Here is a 21,536-nt window from a genome sequence, read left to right as displayed (position 1 = left end):
GACAAGGAAGACGACAACAGCACCAGCGGGCGAGTCGACAGATCTGAGTGAGTTCGAAGGCTGTTTGATCACGCTTGAGATCCTCAAATTGTCCACACGAGCGGGTCGCGAGCAACGAGATGAAGCGGAGGATGTCGAAGGACGCTCTCGCTCTCGCCAGCCACCCCTTACCCGCGTGCGAGCTGCAGCTGTGCACGAGGAGACGCCTGCTGTATATCCAGTGTCCGCTACGCCAGCCAGCCCAACTCCCATCGGGTTTGGCCGCCGCTTTGCCTCCATCGGACGTAACATCACTGACACCCTTCATCCACCCTCTGCGCTGCCGGTTCGATGCCGCAAGATCGCTCTGCCAGTCACTTGCACTACTCCGGCACCGGCGGCGGCAGGCGATCGCGCGCCGTTGACGACGAGGACGGTGACTTGCCGTGGTGGGAGCAGGACAGGCGTGGAAGCGGAGGACAGCGCGGTTTCGACGACGATTATGACAGAGGTGCGAGGAGGAGTAGCTACCGCGACCTCGATGCGCCGCAAGATGACCGGGACTACGGCAGGCGAGGCGGAGGTTACCACGGTGGAGGAAGGGAAGACAGGCGTGGCTATGACGATCGGGGCGGATATTCGAGGGGAGGACGAGGGTATTACGACCGTGACAGGGACGATGGGCGAGATGGCGGACGAATGCGAGGCGACAGCTTCTCAGGCAGGGACCGCTCGCGCCGAACAAGCATTCCTCCCGCTCCTCGCTCTGCCTCGTCCGCGCAAGGCTCACCTCCACGACAGCCGCAGCCTCCTCTCGCAGCGCCACCTACGCAGCAGCAGTCGCCGACGCCCGCTGTTCGCCCCGACGTAGAAGAGGGAGAGTGCGTTCCTACGCCCGTCTTTCCCGAAACATTCGCTGACCCCGCTTGATACAGGATCGAACCCGCACCAGAAGTCGAACTCGACCTTACACCTGCCGTCGAGCCAGACCCTGAAGCGATTCTCGCCGAGCGCCGCCGCAAGCGCGCCGAGATCCTCGCCAAGTACGCCTCGACGAACCCGTCCGCCGCCGCTTCGCCAGCAGGTGGTGCGACTCCCGACATCAAGCGCGAAGCGACAGACGAAGGTACGCCTGGCAGGGAAGGCGTCGAGCGGGCAGCGAAGCGGATGAGGATCGGAACAGGTGCGTCGGGTTCGCAGACTTGCAGTCTTCCTTCGCAGAGTTGTCTGCCAGGCACAACTGCTAAGCTTTGTGGATGTTCTTACGCAGACTCTCCCGCCATCTCTTCCGCCGAGCCCTCGACTCGCGCCGTCTCGGTCGTCCCGCCCGAGGACGGCATATTCTCGCTCTCGAAAGACGCCTCGACCGCCTCTGCCTCAGCTGCCGAAACCGGTCCCGCCCAATCTGACGCAGACGAAATCAACGCGGCCGACTACAACCCAGACGGAGCGGACGACGACAGGCGGCAGAAGCGCGAGTTGGAGAAGGAGCGTGAGCGGAAGGAGCAGGAGGAAGTGAAGATTGAGAGCGATGGTGAGGAGATCGAGACTGAGGAGGAGGAAGAGGAGGAGGACGACGAGGACGACATGTTCGCGATCGGAACGGGCGAAGAGAAGAAGCCGAAGAAGGTCGTGAAGAAGAAGGTCAAGAAGAGTGGCCTACCGGTGCGTACGAAGTTGTCGACTCTTGCGCTTCCCCCAGCTCACGTTCATAGCGCGCAGCTCGTCAACCGCGCCCTCCCCGCTGCACTTCCCTCGAACGCCGCCGCCTCGCTCCTCGCCGACAACTACGACGATGCGGAAGGCTACTACCGCGTCATCCTCGGCGAAGCACTTGACAACGGTCGCTATCATGTCGTCGCGAATCTCGGAAAGGGCATGTTCTCGAATGTCGTGCGTGCTAGGGATCTCGGCGAGAAGGGGGAGGGGAAGTACGAGGACGAGGAGGGAGGGCTCGGCGGGAAGGGCGTTGGAGAAGGCGCGAAGAGGGAAGTCGCGATCAAGATTGTCAGGAGTCAGGAGAGTATGTGAGTCGGCAGTTCTCGTTTCTTCCGCGCGGTCAGGTCGCTCTCGCCTCGAGATACACTCTCGCGCCCTGGTGGACCAATGCTGACTCAGCTTTTGTTGTCGCACAGGTACAAGGCGGGTCTCAAAGAGGCGCAGATCCTCCGCCGCCTGCGCGACGCCGACCCGGAGGACAAGAAGCATCTCGTTCGCCTCTTGCGGACATTCGAGCACCGTGGTCACCTGTGCTTGGTGTTCGAGTCGCTGAGGTGAGTTTGCGACGTGCCATGTGTGCCGCTGAACCCGCTCGCTGACCTGACTCCCGCTTTCGCAGCATGAACCTCCGCGAAGTCGTCAAGCGTTACGGCAAGGATGTTGGCCTCAACTTGCGAGCCGTTCGCGCCTATGCCAGCCAGATGTTCCTCGCGCTTGCACTCATGCGCAAGTGCGAGATCATGCACGCCGATCTGAAGCCGGACAACATCCTCGTGAGTCTGCTCCTTCCGTCTTCACGTTGTCGCGGCGCGGAGTCTACGGCTCTCCCGAGCGTTCGACGACAGGGAGCAGCGCTCACAGCCAGTTCACTCGCAGGTCAACGAGTCCAAGTCGACGCTCAAGGTGTCCGACCTGGGTTCCGCTTCGGATGTCACGGAGAATGATATCACGCCCTACCTCGTCTCTCGCTTCTACCGCGCTCCCGAGATTAGTGAGTTCCGCAATTTGGCATCTCGGTGAACACCCTCGACGACGACCTGCTCCTCGTCCGGATTCTCCGAGACACGGTAACTGACCTCGCGTATCGTCTCGCAGTCCTCGGTCTCCCCTACGACTACTCGCTCGACGTCTGGTCGATCGCCTGCACGCTCTATGAGCTGTACACCGGCAAGTGAGTCTCGTCTCACAACCTTCGCCCGCTTCTTCCGCTGACCCGAGTCGCCTCAAAGGATTCTCTTCCCTGGTCGCACGAACAACCACATGCTCTTGCTCATCATGGAGACCAAGGGCAAGTTCAACCACAAGCTGATCCGGAAAGGTCGCTTCCACGACCAGCACTTCGATGAAGGCATGACCTTCCAGTACACGGAGAAGAACGTGCGTACCCGATTCTCCGCGCTTCCGAAGCTTCATATCTGACGCGATCGGTCTTGCAGGACACGGTGACGCCTCGCCAGATTCCGTCCAAGCCGCCGTCCGACATTCGTTCACGCTTGTTGCCGCCAGGCGTCGCGCGACGCCTCAAGGAGGACGAGGCTCGCCTGCTCGGTCATTTTGTCGACCTCCTCGACAAGATGCTGAGCCTTGAGCCAGCGCGGCGGCCCACACCCAAGGTGAGCCTTCCTTCGCTGCGCCGACTCGCGTCTTGCTCGTAAGTTTCGCTGACGATGTGTGCTCCTGTAGGAGCTGCTCAATCACCCGTTCATTCGAGGCTGAGCGAGGCAGGAGGTGAGCCTGGACGACGACCAAGTTTGTAGCCCTTTCGCCTAGCATTGTCTATCGAGGACGCTGTCCCTCCGCATCCATAGACCTCGCCTCGCTGCGTTGAGTGGCGACCTCGACTACGCAATTCTCGAGCATTGCGTCGCGCTTTCGCAGCTCGACGGGCTCTGCTCGCCCTCTTGGTCGACAACCTCTCGGCCGCTGGCTCGCGGTATCGTTCTACTCGGTTCCGCAGCGACCATGAGAACCATCCATTGACGACGGCCTCGCAGGCCCTGCCAATCAGCCGCGACTCGATCGTGTTCTCCTCCTCCTCGCGCTCGCATCTCTCCGAATCAGGCAGGCTTCTCCGGAATCGATTGCTCAGATCCGAGTGTGTTCCGCTCTTTTGGGTTTGGTCGCGCCGTCCCGCCCCACAAGCAACACCCGCTCCGTACTGTGAGCACCAGCCGGTTCGTCGCATGGAATCGGTCGAGGATGGCGGAGGGCGAGGGACGTTGCATCCGAGGCTCGCTTTTGTCCTCCGCCGCATCAGCTGCACGCCCGCCTCTCTCGCTTCACGCCTGCTCGACCTCCTTGGCGCCGTAGCGAGCGCGCGACGCGACTTCCTCCGTTGACATGTTCGCTCGAATCGCCGTCGGCACCCTCCTCGCCGCTGCGGGTTCCGTCGAGGCGTTCTGGCGTCTGTGCGTCCCGTTCCAGCGTTGCGACGGATGCTGCTCAGTCCCGCTAACCTCGCTTGGGCGCCCGCGCAGCCCCTGCGGCAACTCGCTCGTTGTCGAGCGCGGAGACACCATCGTCAGCCCGGGCAGAGTCTCGTGAGGAAATTTGAGGGCTGCAGGTTGCGCAAACATACTCATGGGGCTTACTTGCGCAGCGGCCATGTCCACAACATCCTCGGCGGCAGCAACTTTGGCCTCGACACCACCTTCGACTCGCTCCGCCAGAGCGCGTGCACCAGGTGCGCTGCGTCAAGTCCGCCTGCTCTTATTGTGCCACGTACTAATGCGCAACACTTCGACACAGCTGCCTGGTCAAGCAGGACATGTAGGACTCCTCGTCACTCCTCCTCCCCTGCGACACTGACTCTTTCCTTCGTTCCGCCTCCGCCTTCGCCCTTTTCCTTTCGCAGGAGTAACTACTGGACGCCTCAACTGTGCGTTCGTGCTTCGCAGCGTCCCCGTCCAGCCTCTGACAGACGTTCCTCCGCAGCTACTTCCAATGGGCGAACGGCTCCTTCACCGACGTCAACGTTGTCGGCGGCGGCCTCATCTACTACCTCCCTCGCAACAACGCGGCCGACACAACCAATGTCACCGCGTTCCCCGACGGCTTCCGCATGCTGACCGGCAACCCTTTCAAGCGTTCCTACGACGGATCGCCTACCGCTGAAGCTGTCGGCTGGAACTGGTGTGTCCCTCCCATTCGCTCGCGCCCCTCTCATGCGATCACGCTAACGCTGTTGTCGTCAGCCTCGGCTCGAACCTGCCGGCCACTCGCAACCCTTGGCTGCCGAACGTCAACTGCCCGAACGGCTTGCGTGGCGAGGTCCGCTTCCCCGTGAGTTCCGTCCTTGTCACATGCTTGCAAGTATCGGTACTCACGGTCGACCTCTGTATGCAGTCCTGCTGGAACGGCGTTGACCTCGACTCGAGCGACCACTTCAGCCACATGGCGTACCCTATCGGCGGAGAGACCGGACGTGCGTTCTCACCCTTCTAAAGCGAGTCGAATTACGACGCTGACGGTATCGCAATTCGCAGCGTGCCCCGCTGGCTACCCCGTCCGCCTCGTCACGCTCTTCTACGAGGTGCGTTCCGCCCACTTTCTTTCGACAACTGCTCTGACTGACAAAGTACGCCTTCTACAGATCATGTACGATGTCGACTCGTGGAAGAATCTCTGGCCGCAAGCGATGAACACCTCGCAGCCGTTCGTCCTGGCGATGGGAGACCCGACTGGGTGCGCCGCCTCTCCCTCCAAGTTTCCGACCTTTCGCTGACTGTTCCCTTGCGCAGCTACGGTTGGCACGGAGACTTCTACAATGGCTGGGACCGCCAAGTGTTGCAGACCGCCATCGACACCTGCACGAGCGACTCTGGTCCGTCGCTGTGTCCCTTCCTTCTCGCTACGCAGCTGATGCGCTGACGCCTCTTACGCTTTCCTCAGGCGTCATTGAGTACTGTGCGTGCTCGTCGTTTCGCTTAGACAGCTCGTTTCGCCCAGCTGCCCTCGACTTGCTGACCTGGTGTGAACCGCAGGCACGGTCTTCGATCTTTACGACCCGAGCCACGAATGCCGCAAGACGCCCGACTTCGACGAGATTGTGCTCGGCACCCTCCCGTCGCTGCCGGGATGCAACCCTGTGACCGGCGAGGGTCCGGCCGCGACGCCTTGCTCAGACCCGACTTCGCCGCCGGTCTTCTCGAACCCGGCCGCATACAACGGCTCCGCGCCGTGAGTCCTCACGGCGGCATCATTCCTGATCTCGTGCTGACCGTGACGCCTGACGCAGCCCGCCCGGCTCGCCCGTCCTCAGCAACGAGCCTCAAGTTGTTTCCTCCTACGTCTCCAGCTCGCACAGCAACTGGACTTACCAGGGCTGCTACTCGGATCTCGCACCTGGTCGTGTCTTGCCGAACGGCTTGACTACCGTCAACAAGACCGTCGAGTCTTGCATAGAGGCATGCGACTCACGCGGATACGTCTTCTGCGGTGCGTCCTTCTCCTGCGTTGTGATCCTGCTTGTCGCTGATTTTGCTTACTTGTGCAGGCGTCGAGTACCACGGCGGTGTGTTCCGCCGATGAAGAGCACCGCAAGATGGGCGACTGACTTCCCTTTCATTCAGAATGCTGGGGCGGCAACGCTTTGAGCCCGAACTCGACCGATCAGGGCTACGGAGCATGCGGCTTGACGTGCACCGACAACCCTCTCCAGTACTGCGGCGGCACGGGAGGCGTCACGGGCGCGACCTTCGAGCTCTACACTCGTCCTGCGGTGGGCGCCCTCGTCCTCCTCGATCGTTGCGATCGCTTGCTGACAACTCTGCTCCGCAGCCGCCAAAGACGACGAGCGCCACGGCCAGCAAGACCTCCACGGCTTCAGCCATTTCGACTGCCGTCTCCGCCAACTCGACAAAGGCGTCCTTGACCGTGTCCCTCTCCGCTTCCTCCTCAGTTGTCGCCAACGCAACAGCGTCGATCTCGGCAAACAGCAGCAGCGTCTTGCCTACGAGCACCCTCGCCCCCTCTACAGTGTCATCCGCCGTGAGCAGTACGGCGATAGCGTCGTCCGTCTCGTCGACCTCATTCATCGCCTCGTCGACCGTTTCCTCAACCCTTTCCTCCGCTTCGCCGTCAGCCAGTGCTTCCACCAAGCTCCTTACGAACCCGAACTGGAAGTGTGCGTCGCATGAGTCTCTCTCCTTCCAAGCGTATCTAGCTCACCAGTGTGTCCGCAGACTCGGGCTGCTGGTCCGACCTCGTCAACGGCGGTCGCTCCCTCCCGAATACCCTCACCGGCTCGTCCGACTTTACGATCGAGAGCTGCCTAGCCGTGGCCGACGCGCAAGGCTTCGCCGTCGCCGGACTCAGCTACATGGGCGAGTGCTACGCCGCGCCTGCTCTCGGGCTCTACTCGGCTCAGCTCGACGCATCCAAGTGCACCATGACCTGCAAGAACGCGGCGAACGAGACATGCGGCGGAAGCGACGCGCTCGACGTCTACACCTCGACCCAGCGACCGGTTGTCACCGGTCCGACGAACACCCAGCTCAAGACCTTCGGGCAGTGGAACTACGATGCCTGTGCGCAACTCACTTCTTCTTCTGCTCTCTCATGTTGACGGTTAGCTCGCGCAGGCTACTCCGACCTCGTCAACAACCAGCGGTCGCTCCCGACGCAGATCACGAACGCGAACCAGACCGTCGAAGCCTGCCTTGACGCCTGCACCGACAAGGGCGCGACTGTCTGCGGCTTGTCGTACTGTGCGCACCGCTCACGGTCCTTTTGCGGGTGCCAGCGCTGATCTTCGGCTCTCGCAGACCACGAGTGCTGGATGACCACGACCAACATTTCCTCGGCTTCGACCGTTCTCGACGACACGAGCTGCCGCTTCCCCTGCGCTGGCAATCCACTCGAGGTGCGCTCGATCGATATCCCCTCCATGCTGTCCGCAAGCTGACCCTCGCTTCTGCAGATGTGCGGAGGCAGCGGCGCCCTCTCCGTCTGGCGCCTCACGCCCGCCTCCGCCAACGCCAAGATCGCCGCTCCCGCTAGCGCTGGCTCGACCACCCTCGCTTCCGCAGCTGCGACGGCTAGCTCGCGCCGCACGATGCGCAAGACGTCGAGGAGGAGGCCGTGAGCGTCCGTTTGACCAGCCGCTACCAAATCGCCCATAGAGCTTTCCTTATTCTCTCCCTAGCCTGACCTAGCCCTTTACGAAGAGACTGCAGTATGAACTGGTTGACCTATCCGAGCCGAGCGAGTCTGGACTAGACGCAGGAGCGGAGGACTGCCTACGGTCGCGAGTGTCTGCCCTGGTGAGCTGACCGACAATAGGACAAGCGAAAGTGAAGCCGTTGGACCGGTTCTGATAGCGGGATCGCCATGTCGGCAATAGCAACTCCAGCTCGAGGGCTGAACGAGGGAACGGCTCGGTGGCGGGAGTCGTTGACACTTTGGGAGGCTCGGCGCAGCCTTTTTCGTGGGCGATAAAGCATTTCGCTCCATCGCCAGGGGAGCGGCTGCCGCCAGATGCCCAGCACCGCGTCCTCCGCTTCAAAGCCGACGACCGCAATCCTCGTTCGGCTCCAGCCAGTCCGCCGCCCCCGCTCCAGCCATTCCAAGACCCGATTGCGTCTCCAGCTGTGCCCGTCAGGCCCCGCAATGCTGCCTCCTGCTTGTTGAGCCCGTCGACCGATGAGAATCGGACGAGGTCGAGGCACGGCGAGGGCGGCGTTGCGCCAACGGAGAGGAGCGCGGCAGCACTTCGTGTCGGTCTAGCAAGCGTTCAAGCAGTACAGGACCCCTCCCGAGCTGTGAGAGTGCAGCGAAGTGGGCGAACCGCTCGCTTGTCCTCCTCGTCCTGCAAGAAACTCGACCGTCGCCTCTTTGCGTCGGTTTGAGCGAGATCATTGCTTGCAAGGCTCCTCATGGGCGCACGCCGACGCCGCCAACCGTCCCGCGTTCACCCATCGCGTCTCTCCGCCCCCCTCGCCGCTTTTCCGCCGGAAATGCCAGATCGCAACACAGGCCGCCTCGTCCTCCAGGGCGCAAGTGCGGGGCGCAATGACCTGGTCGAGCGACCTGCCTGCGACTCTTGCGCACCTGTGGCGAGAGGGAGGCGACTTTCCCGCTTGCCGTCTCCTCCTTGCCCTCCCCTGCACCGAGTTTCGGCCTTTCCCACGCTTGCGGGTATAGCTGCATCCCTCAGTAATTCGGAATCGCTCGAAGCTTGGACTTGACGGATCTAGACGCGGCACGGGGGCATGACGGGCACGCGCAAAGGTCGTCGGCCATAGACGCTCCCGCGTTTCCCTCCCTTCCCTTCGATGGCTCTGCCCTCTCCCTCTTCTCCTTCACTCGCTGCCTACACCGCACTCGCCATGTCGGACTATCCCACACATCCGCGCAACGACTTTGGCGATACGTCGCCCGCCAGGCTCGAATCCCACCTCTCCTCCTCTCCCGCTCCCCACATCGAGCTTCGCTGGCAAGACTTGACGGTCACGGCGCCCAAGCGCGACAGGCCCATCCTTGCCTCGCTCAACGGCTCTGCCAGGTCAGGCGAATGCCTCGCAGGTGCGCCTCCTTTCCTCCTCCCCGGCATATCCACGGACGTTGGCTGATCCTGTTCCCGTCTAGTTATGGGCCCGTCTGGCGCCGGCAAGTCGACTTTTCTGGACGCCATCTGCCAGCGCACGCCTCGCGCCAAGGGTCTCGTCACCGTCAACGGCTCGACCGACTACTCGACCCGCGACCTCTTTTCGTTTGTTGAGCAAGACGACGCTTTGCTCGGCGTGTTGACGGTTCGCGAGACAGTCGCCTTTGCTGCCTACCTTGCGTGAGTCGTGCAGGCCTTGCTGCCCGGACAAGCCAACCTCGCATTCCGGTCGGGAGTCGCGGATTATTGTTCCCTTGCTGACATTCTCCCTCGGCTCCACAGACTCGGCCCTTCGTACCCCAACATCGACCAGCACATCGACGCCACCCTCACCTCGCTCGGACTGTCGGCCATCGCCGGGAACAGGATCGGCACGCCTCTCCAGCGCGGCATCTCGGGCGGCCAGAAGCGTCGCGTCACCATCGCCTGCTCGGTCGTGGCCAAGCCTCGCATCCTCGTCCTTGACGAGCCGACCAGCGGTCTCGACAGCACTTCGGGCCGCGAGGTTGTCGCTTTCTTGCAGCGTCTCGCACGCGAGCAGGGCGTTCTCATCATTTGCACGATTCATCAGCCCAACTTTGAGACGTTCGCCCTCTTCGACCGTCTTCTCCTGCTTGCTGGCGGACAGACCATGTACGACGGCAGGGTCGGTGCGTCCGCTTCTCCTTCCTCGACCGAACCTTCGCAAGCTGACTTCTACGCCCTTCCCTCGCAGACGACCTCGACAACTACCTCGCTTCGGTCGGCTCGCCCACGCCGGCTCACGTCAACCCCGCTGACCACGCGATCGAGCTCGTCAACACCGAGTTCCGTTCGGGCGACAAGGGCGACGACAACTACCCTCCGACCGGCGACTTTGCCAGTCCCGCCGAGCATCTCCAGTCTCGCGCTGACCTCTGGACCAATTACAAGGCCAAGAACCTCGCAGGAAGCAAGTCGACGTCGGTCGAGGAACTCGACGCACACGCGCTCGGCCGCAAACGCTCGACCGCAAGCCAGTCGTTCGTTACCAACATGCGCAAGACGATCACGCTCAGCCACCGGGCGGCGTTGAACTACTCTCGCAACGTTTTGGCGTATGGGATACGCCTAGGCATGTACTGCGGCATGGGTCTGCTCCTGGCGACGGTTTGGATCCGCCTCGGCTGGACGACGGACAAGCTCAACGATCGCCTGAGTGTCTCGTTCTTCTCCGTCGCTTTCCTCGGATTCATGGTGTGTCCCGATGTCCCTAGACTCGATGTTTGGTACGCGTACTGACGATTCCGGATCCCAGTCGGTCGCTGGTATTCCGTCCTTCCTCGAGGTGCGTCCTTCGGATCCTCCCAGGCGTCGCTGCTTGGCTCCAGCCCTCCTTCGCCTCTTGATCGCGTTTTGTACTGACGGATTGTCTGTCGTGTATGTAGGAACGCGCCGTCTTCATCCGCGAACGCGCGAACGGACTCTACTCCCCCGCCCAGTACCTCCTCGCCACCACCCTCGTCTCGCTCCCTTTCCTGTTCGTTTGCGCCGCTGCGTTCACCCTCATCATCTACTGGGCCATCGGCATGAACCCCGGCGCGACCCACTTCTTCCGCTTCCTCCTCTACCTCTACCTCGGCCTCGTCGCCGCCGAATCGCAGTCGCTCCTCGTCGCCGCTGCTATCCCCATCTTCGTCGCCGCGCTCGCTATCGCCGCGTTCGCCAACGGACTGTGGATGTGCGTCCAGGGGTACTTCATCCGAGCGACGTCGCTTCCAAAGTTCTGGGTGAGTCGCTTCGCAGCTCGACCTGGACTTGCTCGCTGACGTGAGCACATACAGTACTACTGGGCGCACTTTATCGACTACGAGACTTTTGCCTTTGAGCTGCTCGTCCGCAACGACTTCGTTGGCAGGATCCTGACTTGCCCCAAGGGACCGGACGGTTCGTGTCTCTGCCCGATTCCGAGCTCCCTCACGCCCGGACAGTGCGCGGTCAGCGGCGAGGACGTGATCCAGGTGGGTACATCGAGCTTGCCGGTTCAAGAGTGCTCGGAACTGACCGTTCGTCTTCGAACAGAACCTGGGTTACGGCGGCGTCAGCGACGGCCTCTACGTCGGCATCCTCATCATCATCATCTTCGTCTACAGGCTTCTCATGTGGGGAGTCCTCGTCTGGCGCAAGCGGTAGAGGCTCGGCGCCTTCGACTTCCTCTCGAAAACCGTTTGAGGTCTCCGTCAATGCCCTTCCCATACATCTTTGCCCTCCGATACACTTCTTTCGTCAGTAGCAATAGCTTCGCGTAATGAACAGCTCGTTTTGCAGCACCTTCAGCTTGTCGAGGTCGCGGCGAGAGGGCCCTTCGCATAGTTCCCTTCTCCCACTTGCTCGACTCGCTCAGACTGCCCGCTTGGATGGCTCGGTAAACTCATGCTTCTACGACACAGGCCCCAGTGACCCTGCACACCCTTCGCGCGCCCCGATGCCGTCGCCAGCGTTCTCATCAGCCGGCGGTCTCCTTCACCCGACATTCTCCTCGGCGCCGTTCTTTTTCGACCGCGCGGCTCTCTCGAGTGATGCAGGGAAGGGTGGAGTGGTGGCTGAGTACACCGGCGGAGGCGCAGCGGGCGGAAACGGCGATACGAGCGGGAGCTTCCTCGAGGGTGAGAGTTGGCGGGGTGGCTTCACGGGCGGGAGCGCGGTAGGGGTGCGTCTGGCTTCTCCGATACCGCTCCGTCAACTGAGCAAACGTGCTGACCTGTCCTTCGCGCCCGCAGCTCCACTCGGCGCCGAGGGTGTCGTACTATTTCTCGCGAGGTGTCGGAGAGTACCATTTTGGCGTGAGTCCCGCATATTGCGCCGTCTGTAAGCCAGTAACAGATCCCCGACAGCTCACACCGCCGCCGCCCCGCAGGAACGACATCCGATGAAGCCTCACCGCCTGACCTTGACGAACCACCTCGTCGTTGGATACGGCTTGCACAAGCGGATGGACGTCTTTGAGCCTCGCATGGCGACCAAGGAGGAGCTGGAGATGTTCCACGACGAGGACTACGTCGACTTTCTCGCTCGGTGAGTTGGGACGGACAACCTCGAATGTTTGTTGTCGCTCAATCGCGAGCGTAGGCTGACTCCCACAATCCGTCCAACCCGCAGCGTCACCCCAGATAACGTCCGGCACTTCTCGACCGTTCTGACGCGCTTCAACATCGGCGACGACTGCCCCATCTTTGCCGACATGTACTCGTACTGCCGCCAATACGCTGGGGCGTCGCTAATGGCCGCTCGCAAGCTTGTCGCGGGGACCACCGACATCGCGATCAACTGGACGGGCGGGTTGCACCATGCCAAGAAGAGCGAGGCGAGCGGGTTCTGCTACGTCAACGACATTGTGCTTGCGATCCTCGAACTCTTGCGGTGAGCCGGCTCTCGCGCTCGCACCCCTCGTAATCATTCACTGACAGCTTGCTCTGTCGAAGGACCCACCCTCGCGTGCTGTACATCGACATAGACATCCACCACGGCGACGGCGTCCAGGAGGCCTTCTACAACACGAACCGCGTCCTGACCGTCTCGTTTCACAAGTACTCGCCCGACTTCTTCCCCGGTACGGGCCACATCGACGAGGTCGGTCACGCGTTGGGCAAGAACTTTTCGCTCAACGTGCCGCTGCAGGACGGGATCGACAACGAGTCGTACATCGCCTTGTTCAAGTCGATCATGGAGCCTACGATCAACACGTACCGCCCTAGCGCAATCGTCCTCCAGTGCGGCGCCGACTCGCTCGGGTGCGACCGACTCGGGTGCTTTAACCTGTCGATCGCGGCGCATGGCGAATGCGTCCGCTTCATCAAGTCGTTCAACCTGCCCTTGATCGTCCTCGGCGGCGGAGGGTACACGATCAAGAACGTGTCCCGCTGCTGGACGTACGAGACCGCCGTCCTCCTCGGTCTCGAGCAGGACTTGCCGAACGCTCTCCCGCACACGGCTTACGACGACTTCTTCGCTCCCGACTGGAAACTTCACCCGGACCTCGCTTCGGGCCGCAACCGCCTCGAGAACCTCAATTCGCGGAAACAGCTCGAGCGGATTCGCGTCGCGGCGTTGGAGCGCGTGAGGTACATGGCGGGCGCGCCGGGCGTGCAGATGGCCGAGGTGCCGCCGAGTCTGGCGTCGTGGATCGCAGACGAGGACGAGAAAGAGGAGAAGGAGGCGAAGGAAGAAGGGAACGAGCGGGAGGAGGACCCGCACCGCGCGACGAACGACTACTTCGGGTCGGAGAGGGACAGGGAGGGACTGGCTGGCGGTGGAGACGGCTACTCGGCGGGTACGAGCGCGGCGACTTCGGCTGCGACGACTCCTGCGTCGGCGTTCCCGCCACGCATGGGCGGCGGACCGCATCGCTCGCGACTGTCGGTTTCGTCGGGCATCGCACCTTCGACTCCTTCGCTCGTTGGCGGCACGGCGGGTAAGAAGCGGCGGAAGGTCATTGCTGGCGGGACGAAGGAGGAGGGAGCGATGAACCCGCCGCCGAACCCGTCGCGGCCTGGGATGTCGACTCCCGCTGCGTCTGGCAAGGTCGCCAAGCCTCGAATGGACCCAGGCGGAGCGGACGACGAGGAGTGACTCGCGGTTTCTGAATACAAGGTGTTGTTGTAATAGCCCGGATTACAAGTTGATTACAAAGCCGGGGACTTGGTCGTCTCGCACCTTCTCTTTCGCCCGCTTCTCGCTCTCTTCGCTCTCGCTTGGTTTGTTCGCTTGTTTGACTGGCTGGACGACTCGAGCACACGCACGCTAACCCCAGCACACACCCGTGAGTCGCGCGCGCCCACTCTCGCTCATCCTCACCGGTCCTCATGACCTCATCAACTCGAGGGCTTGCTCACACGACCATCGCATCGCTCGCAGCGCAGACACGCCGGTACACTCACCAGTGACCGACACACTCTCTTCTGGCCGACGGACGCACTTCCGGCGACTTGACGCCATGTTCTCGCAACCGGCTCCGCTGTACACCCACTATCAGCCGCCTCCTCAGCCGATGTACCCTCTCCCGCAGTCGCAGCAGCCTCAGCAGCCTCTGTCGCAGTACCAGCAGCCGCTTGGACCGTCGCCGTCGTCGTCGATGACCGCACCGCCTCCGCCGCCCGCCTTCATCGGCCAGCCTCAAGGAGGAGGAGCGTTCAACGGCGCACTCCAGCCGAACAACGGCGCGAGCGGGGTTGGGATGGGCGTAGGGAGCGGCGCGGGGGACTTTGAGCTGTTCGGCCCCTCCTCGCCTCGGCACACTCAGCAACCTCGGTCACAGCAGCTGCCTCCCTATCGACAGCCCTTCCAGCAGCTCCCGCGGCAGCAGCACAGCCAGCGAGGTCCAAGGGACGCTTATGCGATCCCCATACCCTCGAGCTCGTCGTCCGAGTCGTCGCAGGACGACACCGACTACCCTCCCCTCCCTGAACTCGTCGCCGACGACGGGTCTGCACCGTCACCCGCCGCGTCATTCTCTCCACCGTCTCCCAAGTTCATCTCGCCCATCAGGCCAGGGCTTCTGAAGGAGCTTGGCGGGACAGGCGGCGGACAAGCGGGCTTCAGCGGGCTGAACGGGTACGGTCTGGGCTACAAGGGCGAGCGCGCTTCGAGCGTGCCCGTCCCCGAACCGCCGCGGCCAATGCGACGGAAGACGCAGGAGTCGCGCGACTGGCCGTCGTTCTACTCGTCTGGTTCGTCGTCGAGCAGCTCGAGTCAGGGCGCGGCTGGTCAAGCTGCGCCCGCAAATGGCGGCTTCCTCGGCGCTCCTTTCGCCGCTCAGACCTACACAGATGAGCCAGCGTTCTTCGTCACGCCGACAGGCCCGACCGCCAATCCTTTCGATGCCGCCAACCTCGTCCTCTCGCCCGCTCAGCAGCTTCCCTTCGCACAGAACCCTCACCCTACGCCGCCCTACACCGACCACCCGCTCCTCCCGTCCGAGCAGTCTGACTTGCTCGACCGTGTGAGACGCGACTTGCTCGATGTCGACTTGAGCAGCATCAAGGGGCCGTTGAGGGCGCTTGCGCTGTCGGGCGACAGGGAGTCGACGCCTACGCCTGGTCTGCCGTCGTACGGCTCGCCCGTTCAGCAGCAGCCGCAGAACCTGCCGCAGCAAGTCACGCCCAAGTCTGCGCTCCTCCGCTCGCCGGCGCAGGAAGACGCACTCTCGGCTGGCACCGTCTCGCCGCAAGAAGCCTTCCTCGACTACAACGAGGTCGACTCGCGCTTGCACGATCCGTCCGATCCGCTGTTCAGCGGCGGAAGCGGGCGAAGTACCGAATTTGGAGTGGGCGTCGGAGGGAGCTTGTTTGCTCCGCTTCCGCAGGCGACTGCAGCGGCGATGGCGGGCACCGTATCGCCTACCCCGTCCTACCGCGCTCAAAGCCCGCACCTCGCCCCTCACGCGCCAGCGGCGACCTCCTCCCCTCTCGCGCGCGACCGCTCGTCCACCCCTCCCGCCGTCTCCTCACCGCGTCACGGCGCTCGACGCGGCCCGCACCCGTTCTCGGTCCCGCAGAACGCGGTGACTTGGGCCGAGCGACGATCTTTGTCAGGTCACCGGCTTGTCGGAGGCGTTGTGGACGGCGATGCGGATGACGACGACGGTGACTTTGGGACCGAGGGTGAGCCGTCGGCTGAGCAGATGGATCGAGACGAGGAAGAAGCGGAGAAGAGGAGGCTTGAGGCTGTCAGGAGGGAGAAGGGTCTTCAGGACGGGTTTGGGCGGTTCGAGAAGAGCGACGTGGATGTCGCCAAGCCTGAGGGGGTCGAAATGAGCGAGGAAGAGAAGTGGAGGTACGGCGTCAAGAGCGAGGTCAAGAATGAAGAGAACGAGGCGGGGTACCCGTCCGTCGCGGGCAAGGGTGTCTCGCGCCAGCCGGCTTCGTCGACGTTCGCACCTGCACTCCCGCCTCTCCCACAGCACCCGTCGTCCTCTTACCCCTCTTTCGCCGCCCCTCGTCCGTCATCTGCCTCGTCGACCGCGTCGTCCGTCGCCTCGGGCTTCTCGGCCTTCCAGCACGAGCTCGCCAAGCAGCGGCAAGGCTCGCACGGGTTCGCCCCTCCTGCCTCGGTCAACATCGGTGGCGACGGCGGCACGTCGACGCCTCGCCGAACCGCAGCGGCCAGTGCGTTGGCCGGCTTGAACGCCCTCGCTGGCCGATACGCCGCGCAGCAGGAGCAGCCCCGCGGACCTGTCGGCGCGGAAGAGTCGCCTGTCCGGCCGCAGCGCAAGCGCAAGCCGAGCCAGATGGCCAAGGCGGCGTACGGGCTCGTCTCGGACGAAGACGCGGAAGACGCGCCTGGCGAGCCGGGCGACTTGGCGTTGGCGACGCCTCCTGCGCCTGCTGCGTCGGCCACTCCGACCGTCTCGAGCGATGCGGACGGCGATGTCGAGGGCGAATCGGACGCGAGCTACCACTCGTCGCAGTCGTCCTATCAGGCTGCGCCCGCCCGGCGTCGCGGCACTCCATCCGGCTCTTCCGCACCGCCAAACAAGCGTCGACGCCGTAACCCCGCTACATCGACCCCTCGCAGCGGCGCAGGCGGCGGCGGAGGCAGCGGCTCGATCCGGTGCGACCACACCAACTCGGACGGCTCGACGTGCGGCGTCATCTTCCGCCGTCCGTACGACCTCGCGCGCCACAAGGAGACGATTCATGGAGAGGGACTGAAGGGGGAGAAGGTGCGCGTCAAGGAGTGGAAGTGCGAGCAGTGTGGTGGGACGTTCAGTCGCAAGGATGCGCTGCTCAGGCACGGGAGGATCAGGGGCCACAAGACTGGGCGATGAGGTGGGCTGACGCTATGCTGCTTCATGCAGGCGTGAACGGTCGCTGACGGCTCTCGTTTGGCAGCTTGGCCGTCTTCCCTCTCTGTCTCCGTCTCGCATCCTCTCGAGCATCAATACCCGGCCTCTCGCACACTACCCGCGCACGCCGTCATCATCCTCCTCACTCGCACTCCACTCTCCCCTTCGCTCCCCATCGATCGTCATCCTAGCCCCGTCCATTCGCTTTCCCTCACCCCTTCCTAATCTCCCTCACAACCTGTATCCACCCCAGCATCTCCCATCACCTACGTTCCCACGTACATACACATACACTCACGCCCCTTGTCCATGCGTATTCCGAATCTGTACCCTCCCTCCCTCTCGCATCTAGCACAACTCTCACGACTTTCAGTTTTCTTGTAGCCTCATTGTTTGCACGAAGTACTTCGCTTGCACCAGTGACTGCGGCGGTGCTCTCGAGAGAGAGGGGAAAACAGAGGACCAGGAGGAACGGTGCGACGGGAACGCAGAAAAGGGACGGACAACTCATCGGGCGATGGAGGAGGTACTGCTTGTTTCCGTTCTTTTCCAGTCGAAACACGAGGGGCTACATGTAACTAGACCTCCCGTACCCCGAACCGCGCCCGAGCGCACGCAACGCGCACGCCTACTCATGCTTCCTCCTCGGCGCCGTGATGGTCGACAACCCCAACCCGCCCACGACGATCCCCGCAAGCACGTACAGTCCCTGTTTCTCCTGCTCGTTCAGCGGGCGGTCCCTGCTGTCCTTCCCCTTCCCCTGCCCATGTCCTCCATCCGCACTCGAGGAAGTCTCCGAATCAGCCAACACATCTTCGCCCGTCACGTTCGAGATCGGTCCACCACCTGGCATAGTCGAGGGATGCGCGGCGGTGGAGATTGAGGGCATTGGGTTGGAGGGGAGCGAGTCCGAGTCCGGGGAGGAGGAGGAAGTGCGGTAGGTGTCGGGGGCGGTCGGCTGCGCGGGGAGGGATGTTAGTTCGGTGCAGGGCGTGCATGCTGGCCATGCGAGCGAGCGAAGCCTTCAAAAGCCTGCTATTTCTCGCAAGACCTTCCTCAGCAACCAGAACCGAACGGGACTCACCACCCTCCCAACCTCCTCTTCCGCCCTCAAACTCCCCCTCTCGACACGCTCCATATCAGGCATCTTGACCTGCCCCAACCCGCTTCCCTTCGTCGTGTCTTTGTCCTCGAACGCGGAGGGGGCGGCGAAGGGGAGGGAGTTGTGTGGGGGTGCGACGGGGAGGTCCGTGGAGGAGGGTTTGGGACCGGTTGCGTACGAGCGCAGGGAGGGAGTGAGCGAGCGACGCAGGACGGAGGAGCGGAGGGAGTGCATCGCGTGTGGGTTGTGGGGACGAGGGCGGCGAGAGTCGAGTGAGCGAGTGGGAGTCTTGAGTGGGTGCTGTGTAGGCTCGCGTGGGTGCTTTTGTAGCTCAGCGAGTTGTCAGGACAGCCTGCGAGCGAGTTGAGTGAGCGGGAGCAGAGCAAGAGCAGTGTCGACGAGGAGGAGGCTAATTACGTCATGACAAGCAGGTGGAGGGCTTGAGAGGAGGTCAACGACGGCTCTGCAAGGTGTCGCAAATCTACAGGACATCGAATGAACAAGCGGGCGAAAGGCGAAGAAGAGGCTGGGAAGGAGGAGGATAAGAGCGGGACGTCCGCAGCGTTCTGAGGCGCTCGTGAGCAGCCGTGACGTGTCAAAGACGCTGCGACGGGCGCGGGAGAGAAACGAACGAGCCGAAGGAGCGTGAGCGAGGCGAAAGAAGCAGTGAGCAGGGCAGCAAGCGACTCTCACAGCTGTACGGCGCCGTACGAATGCGAATCGAGTCGAGGCGTCAGATGGAGTCAGCGTCAAGGCCTTCGAAAGGCGAGGAGGCATCCAGGCGGAGAAGACGGAGGTAAGCAGAGCGGAAGAGTGGAAGGTCCACGCGAAAGAGCAAAGCGTCGCCACACAGCCGCCTCTCCTCCCCGGCTGCCCCCGAGCACCGTGGCTTCGAGTGTCGATGTTGCGTTGCGAAAGTCGAAAAGAGCGGTGTCCCGGGCGCCTCTCCCTCCCCTCGGCGCCCCTGCATAGTCGATACAACAAACTCCCCTCCCCTCCCGTCCTCTTCTCCGCGCCCGCCTAGACGTTGAGCCCGAGCTTCCTCATACAAGCCCGATGTTGCGCGACGATCTCGCGACACTTGTCTTGCGAGTCGGACGACGAGTCGGCGTTGGATCCGTGCAGGAGGAAGCAGTCGTCGCGGGCTTTTTTGGTCTCCGGGCAGGCGCAGCAGCTGCAGCGAGTCGTACAGAAGGTTGTTAGCGCTGGATGCGGCGGTCTGTGCAGAGGGAGATGGCGAGAGAGAGCAACCCAGTCCTCCTCGTCCGAACCTCCCGCCACACCCACTTCGCCCAGCCCATCCAAATCAGCGAGTATGCTCGGACTCACGGCTTGAGACCTTCTGGGTTCCTCGGGTTCAACTTTGGGTCCGCGGCTTCAGAGTTGGAGAGTGGTCTGCCGAGGGAGGGGTGGAGCGAGACGGGTCCTTCGGCGGGCACTGGGGCGGATTGGGGGGAGGAGGAGAAGGGCCACATCGTTGGTGGGAGATGGTCTCGTGCAGGAAGAGGGAGAAGAAGAGCGAGAGTGAGGGCGATGGCGAAAGACGAGCAGAGGGTTACCTCAGCAGCGACGAGGACAACCGCGGGGAGTAACGAGTGGACTGGCTGGTGAAACATACGATACTGTCACAAGTACAACAGTCCTTCTACGGAGTCACCCTGCCAAAGTCGCCAGCTCCTCCGCCTCATCGCTCGCTTCGCTTCATCACTTTCGCTCGCTCTGCTCTCCTGCTCGCTGTGCTCGACGTGGGACTGCTGTGTGACTAGCGCAGACCGCAATGTGAGCCGCTCTCCCCCGCTCAATGCCCCGCGCGCTGACATTCGCGTCCACCGCCAGGCATCCTCCAACACGACGACGAGCGGTCGCAGCAGCAGCGTTGGCGCTCGTGCTGGTCGCCGAGCCAACGTGGGCATCCGTGGGAGACCGCTCTCCAGCGTACCAGCGCTGCACGGCCGTCTGCCGCCAACAACTCTGCCGCGACGCTCCCTCGAAACCGTCTTCCGTCCCGCCAGACTCGCATCTCGCCCCGTTCTCTGCCTACTCGCCAAGTCTCTTGTGGCCATGCGAAGCGACGTGCTCCTACGCCTGCCAGCAGTACCTGACCGACCTCGCCCTCTCCCGCTCTCCCCGCCCTTCTCTGCGCGAGGCAGAACCAGGCGGCGCTCTCGAAGGCCTACCCATCGGCCACCAAGTTCAGTTCCACGGCAAGTGGCCCTTCCACAGACTCGACTTTTCCTCCCTCCCGCTCGTGCCCTTCTTTCCCTTGCGGCTGCTCGGCCTGTTCCTCCCGCGCCTACAAGAGCCCCTCTCAGTCTTCTTCTCCCTCGCCAACCTTTACGCACACTACCTCGGCCTCCAGTCCCTCCGCACGCTCCGCCGCCGCGGAAGGATGCAAGAAGGACGTCGCCTCGCGCGAGTGTACGAAGTCTACGCCTGGACCGGCCTGAACGCCTGGGTCTGGTCTGTCGTCTTCCACACGCGCGACGTGGACTGGACGGAAAGGGCGGATTATTTCGCTGCGGCGGCGACGATGGTCGCGGGTCTTTGGGTTGCGGTGGTGCGGATCCAGGGGTGGTATGCGTCCAGTTCGAAGGGCAAGACGTTGGCTCCTTCTCAGCGCCGCGCCGCACTCGCATGGACCGCCGCACTCGTCGCGCTTTTCCTCCTCCACTGCGCCTACCTCGGTCTGAGAGACCGCTTCGACTACACCTACAACATGCGCTTCAACATCCTCGTCGCCCTCTCAACCATCTTCCTCTGGGCCCTCTGGTCCCTCGCCCAATCGCGTCTCCCAACCCCATCCAACTTTTCCCGCCGCCAACTCTCCTCTTACCCCTCCGCCCGCTCGCGCTTCCGTGCACCTCACTACCTCTCCCCTCTCCCTCCTCTCCTCCTCCTTCCCGCCCTCACAGCACTCGAACTACTCGACTTCCCACCCGTAGGTCCGGCCGGACTGCGGTTACTCGACGCACATGCGCTCTGGCACGCAAGCACGGTACCCGTCGTCCGCATGTGGTACGCGTTTTTGGTGCGCGACGTGAGGTGGATTGATGGACAAGGAGAAGGAGGAGATCCCAACTCTCTTTTGCCGCGCGTTCCTGCTGCTGGTCGACGGGCGAGGGAAGGAGAAGCGGAGGGAGGAGCCAAGTGGGTGCTCGAGAAGGTTTTGAAGGAGGGACGGAGGATGACGGGGTTGGGAACCGGAGGGGGGTTGGGGATCTTTGGGGGTTTTGGGGCGGCGGGCGGGGAGTCTGTGTCGGGCGGCGCAGGGGAGGATAAGGGAGGAGACGGGGCGGAGGCGAGTACGGATGGGAGAAGGGACTAGTCCG

At 63.0% G+C, this 21,536-nt stretch overlaps 8 protein-coding genes across 8 annotated transcripts; 6 read left to right on the top strand and 2 right to left on the bottom strand.

The window, feature by feature from the left end:
• Window positions 1-119: 119 nt before the first annotated feature.
• On the top strand, window positions 120-3,414 carry RHTO_02684 (serine/threonine protein kinase PRP4; the record flags this gene model as incomplete). The annotated part of the gene is made up of 12 exons (XM_016416358.1): window positions 120-222; window positions 341-860; window positions 915-1,162; window positions 1,250-1,644; window positions 1,702-2,006; window positions 2,115-2,252; window positions 2,318-2,471; window positions 2,575-2,689; window positions 2,794-2,869; window positions 2,928-3,075; window positions 3,135-3,311; window positions 3,382-3,414. 12 exons carry the CDS (start codon window positions 120-122, stop codon window positions 3,412-3,414), a joined length of 2,412 nt encoding a protein of 803 aa, XP_016276077.1.
• A 624-nt stretch (window positions 3,415-4,038) lies between these two features.
• RHTO_02683 (WSC and DUF1996 domain containing protein) lies at window positions 4,039-7,783 on the top strand (the record flags this gene model as incomplete). Its single annotated transcript, XM_016416357.1, has 21 exons — window positions 4,039-4,106; window positions 4,176-4,238; window positions 4,298-4,381; window positions 4,447-4,467; window positions 4,553-4,576; window positions 4,633-4,830; window positions 4,893-4,980; window positions 5,044-5,122; window positions 5,184-5,230; window positions 5,291-5,382; window positions 5,439-5,521; window positions 5,590-5,604; window positions 5,682-5,877; window positions 5,936-6,135; window positions 6,194-6,211; window positions 6,270-6,418; window positions 6,478-6,823; window positions 6,882-7,226; window positions 7,281-7,406; window positions 7,464-7,561; window positions 7,619-7,783. The coding sequence occupies 21 exons, from the start codon at window positions 4,039-4,041 to the stop codon at window positions 7,781-7,783; spliced, it is 2,505 nt and encodes an 834-aa protein (XP_016276076.1).
• Window positions 7,784-9,287: 1,504 nt separating this feature from the next.
• On the top strand, window positions 9,288-11,455 carry RHTO_02682 (ABC transporter; the record flags this gene model as incomplete). The annotated part of the gene is made up of 7 exons (XM_016416356.1): window positions 9,288-9,484; window positions 9,587-9,954; window positions 10,020-10,519; window positions 10,581-10,610; window positions 10,711-11,052; window positions 11,107-11,283; window positions 11,345-11,455. 7 exons carry the CDS (start codon window positions 9,288-9,290, stop codon window positions 11,453-11,455), a joined length of 1,725 nt encoding a protein of 574 aa, XP_016276075.1.
• A 292-nt stretch (window positions 11,456-11,747) lies between these two features.
• Window positions 11,748-13,891, top strand: RHTO_02681 (histone deacetylase HOS2; the record flags this gene model as incomplete). Its single annotated transcript, XM_016416355.1, has 5 exons — window positions 11,748-11,972; window positions 12,043-12,105; window positions 12,180-12,337; window positions 12,422-12,682; window positions 12,745-13,891. The coding sequence occupies 5 exons, from the start codon at window positions 11,748-11,750 to the stop codon at window positions 13,889-13,891; spliced, it is 1,854 nt and encodes a 617-aa protein (XP_016276074.1).
• A 364-nt stretch (window positions 13,892-14,255) lies between these two features.
• RHTO_02680 (zinc finger, C2H2-type domain containing protein) lies at window positions 14,256-17,087 on the top strand (the record flags this gene model as incomplete). Its single annotated transcript, XM_016416354.1, has 1 exon — window positions 14,256-17,087. The coding sequence occupies one exon, from the start codon at window positions 14,256-14,258 to the stop codon at window positions 17,085-17,087; it is 2,832 nt and encodes a 943-aa protein (XP_016276073.1).
• Window positions 17,088-17,733: 646 nt separating this feature from the next.
• Window positions 17,734-18,441, bottom strand: RHTO_02679 (uncharacterized protein; the record flags this gene model as incomplete). The annotated part of the gene is made up of 2 exons (XM_016416353.1): window positions 17,734-18,063; window positions 18,190-18,441. The coding sequence occupies 2 exons, from the start codon at window positions 18,439-18,441 to the stop codon at window positions 17,734-17,736; spliced, it is 582 nt and encodes a 193-aa protein (XP_016276072.1).
• A 786-nt stretch (window positions 18,442-19,227) lies between these two features.
• On the bottom strand, window positions 19,228-19,682 carry RHTO_02678 (cytochrome c oxidase copper chaperone; the record flags this gene model as incomplete). The annotated part of the gene is made up of 2 exons (XM_016416352.1): window positions 19,228-19,381; window positions 19,537-19,682. The coding sequence occupies 2 exons, from the start codon at window positions 19,680-19,682 to the stop codon at window positions 19,228-19,230; spliced, it is 300 nt and encodes a 99-aa protein (XP_016276071.1).
• Window positions 19,683-19,984: 302 nt separating this feature from the next.
• RHTO_02677 (Mn2+ homeostasis protein) lies at window positions 19,985-21,532 on the top strand (the record flags this gene model as incomplete). Its single annotated transcript, XM_016416351.1, has 2 exons — window positions 19,985-19,986; window positions 20,044-21,532. Coding segments are annotated over 2 exons (1,491 nt in total).
• Window positions 21,533-21,536: the final 4 nt, after the last annotated feature.

The sequence above is a fragment of the Rhodotorula toruloides genome (genome assembly GCF_000320785.1).
Source record: "Rhodotorula toruloides NP11 unplaced genomic scaffold Scaffold2, whole genome shotgun sequence".
NCBI lineage: Eukaryota > Fungi > Basidiomycota > Microbotryomycetes > Sporidiobolales > Sporidiobolaceae > Rhodotorula > Rhodotorula toruloides.
This window is presented reverse-complemented; position numbering and strand designations above follow the sequence as displayed.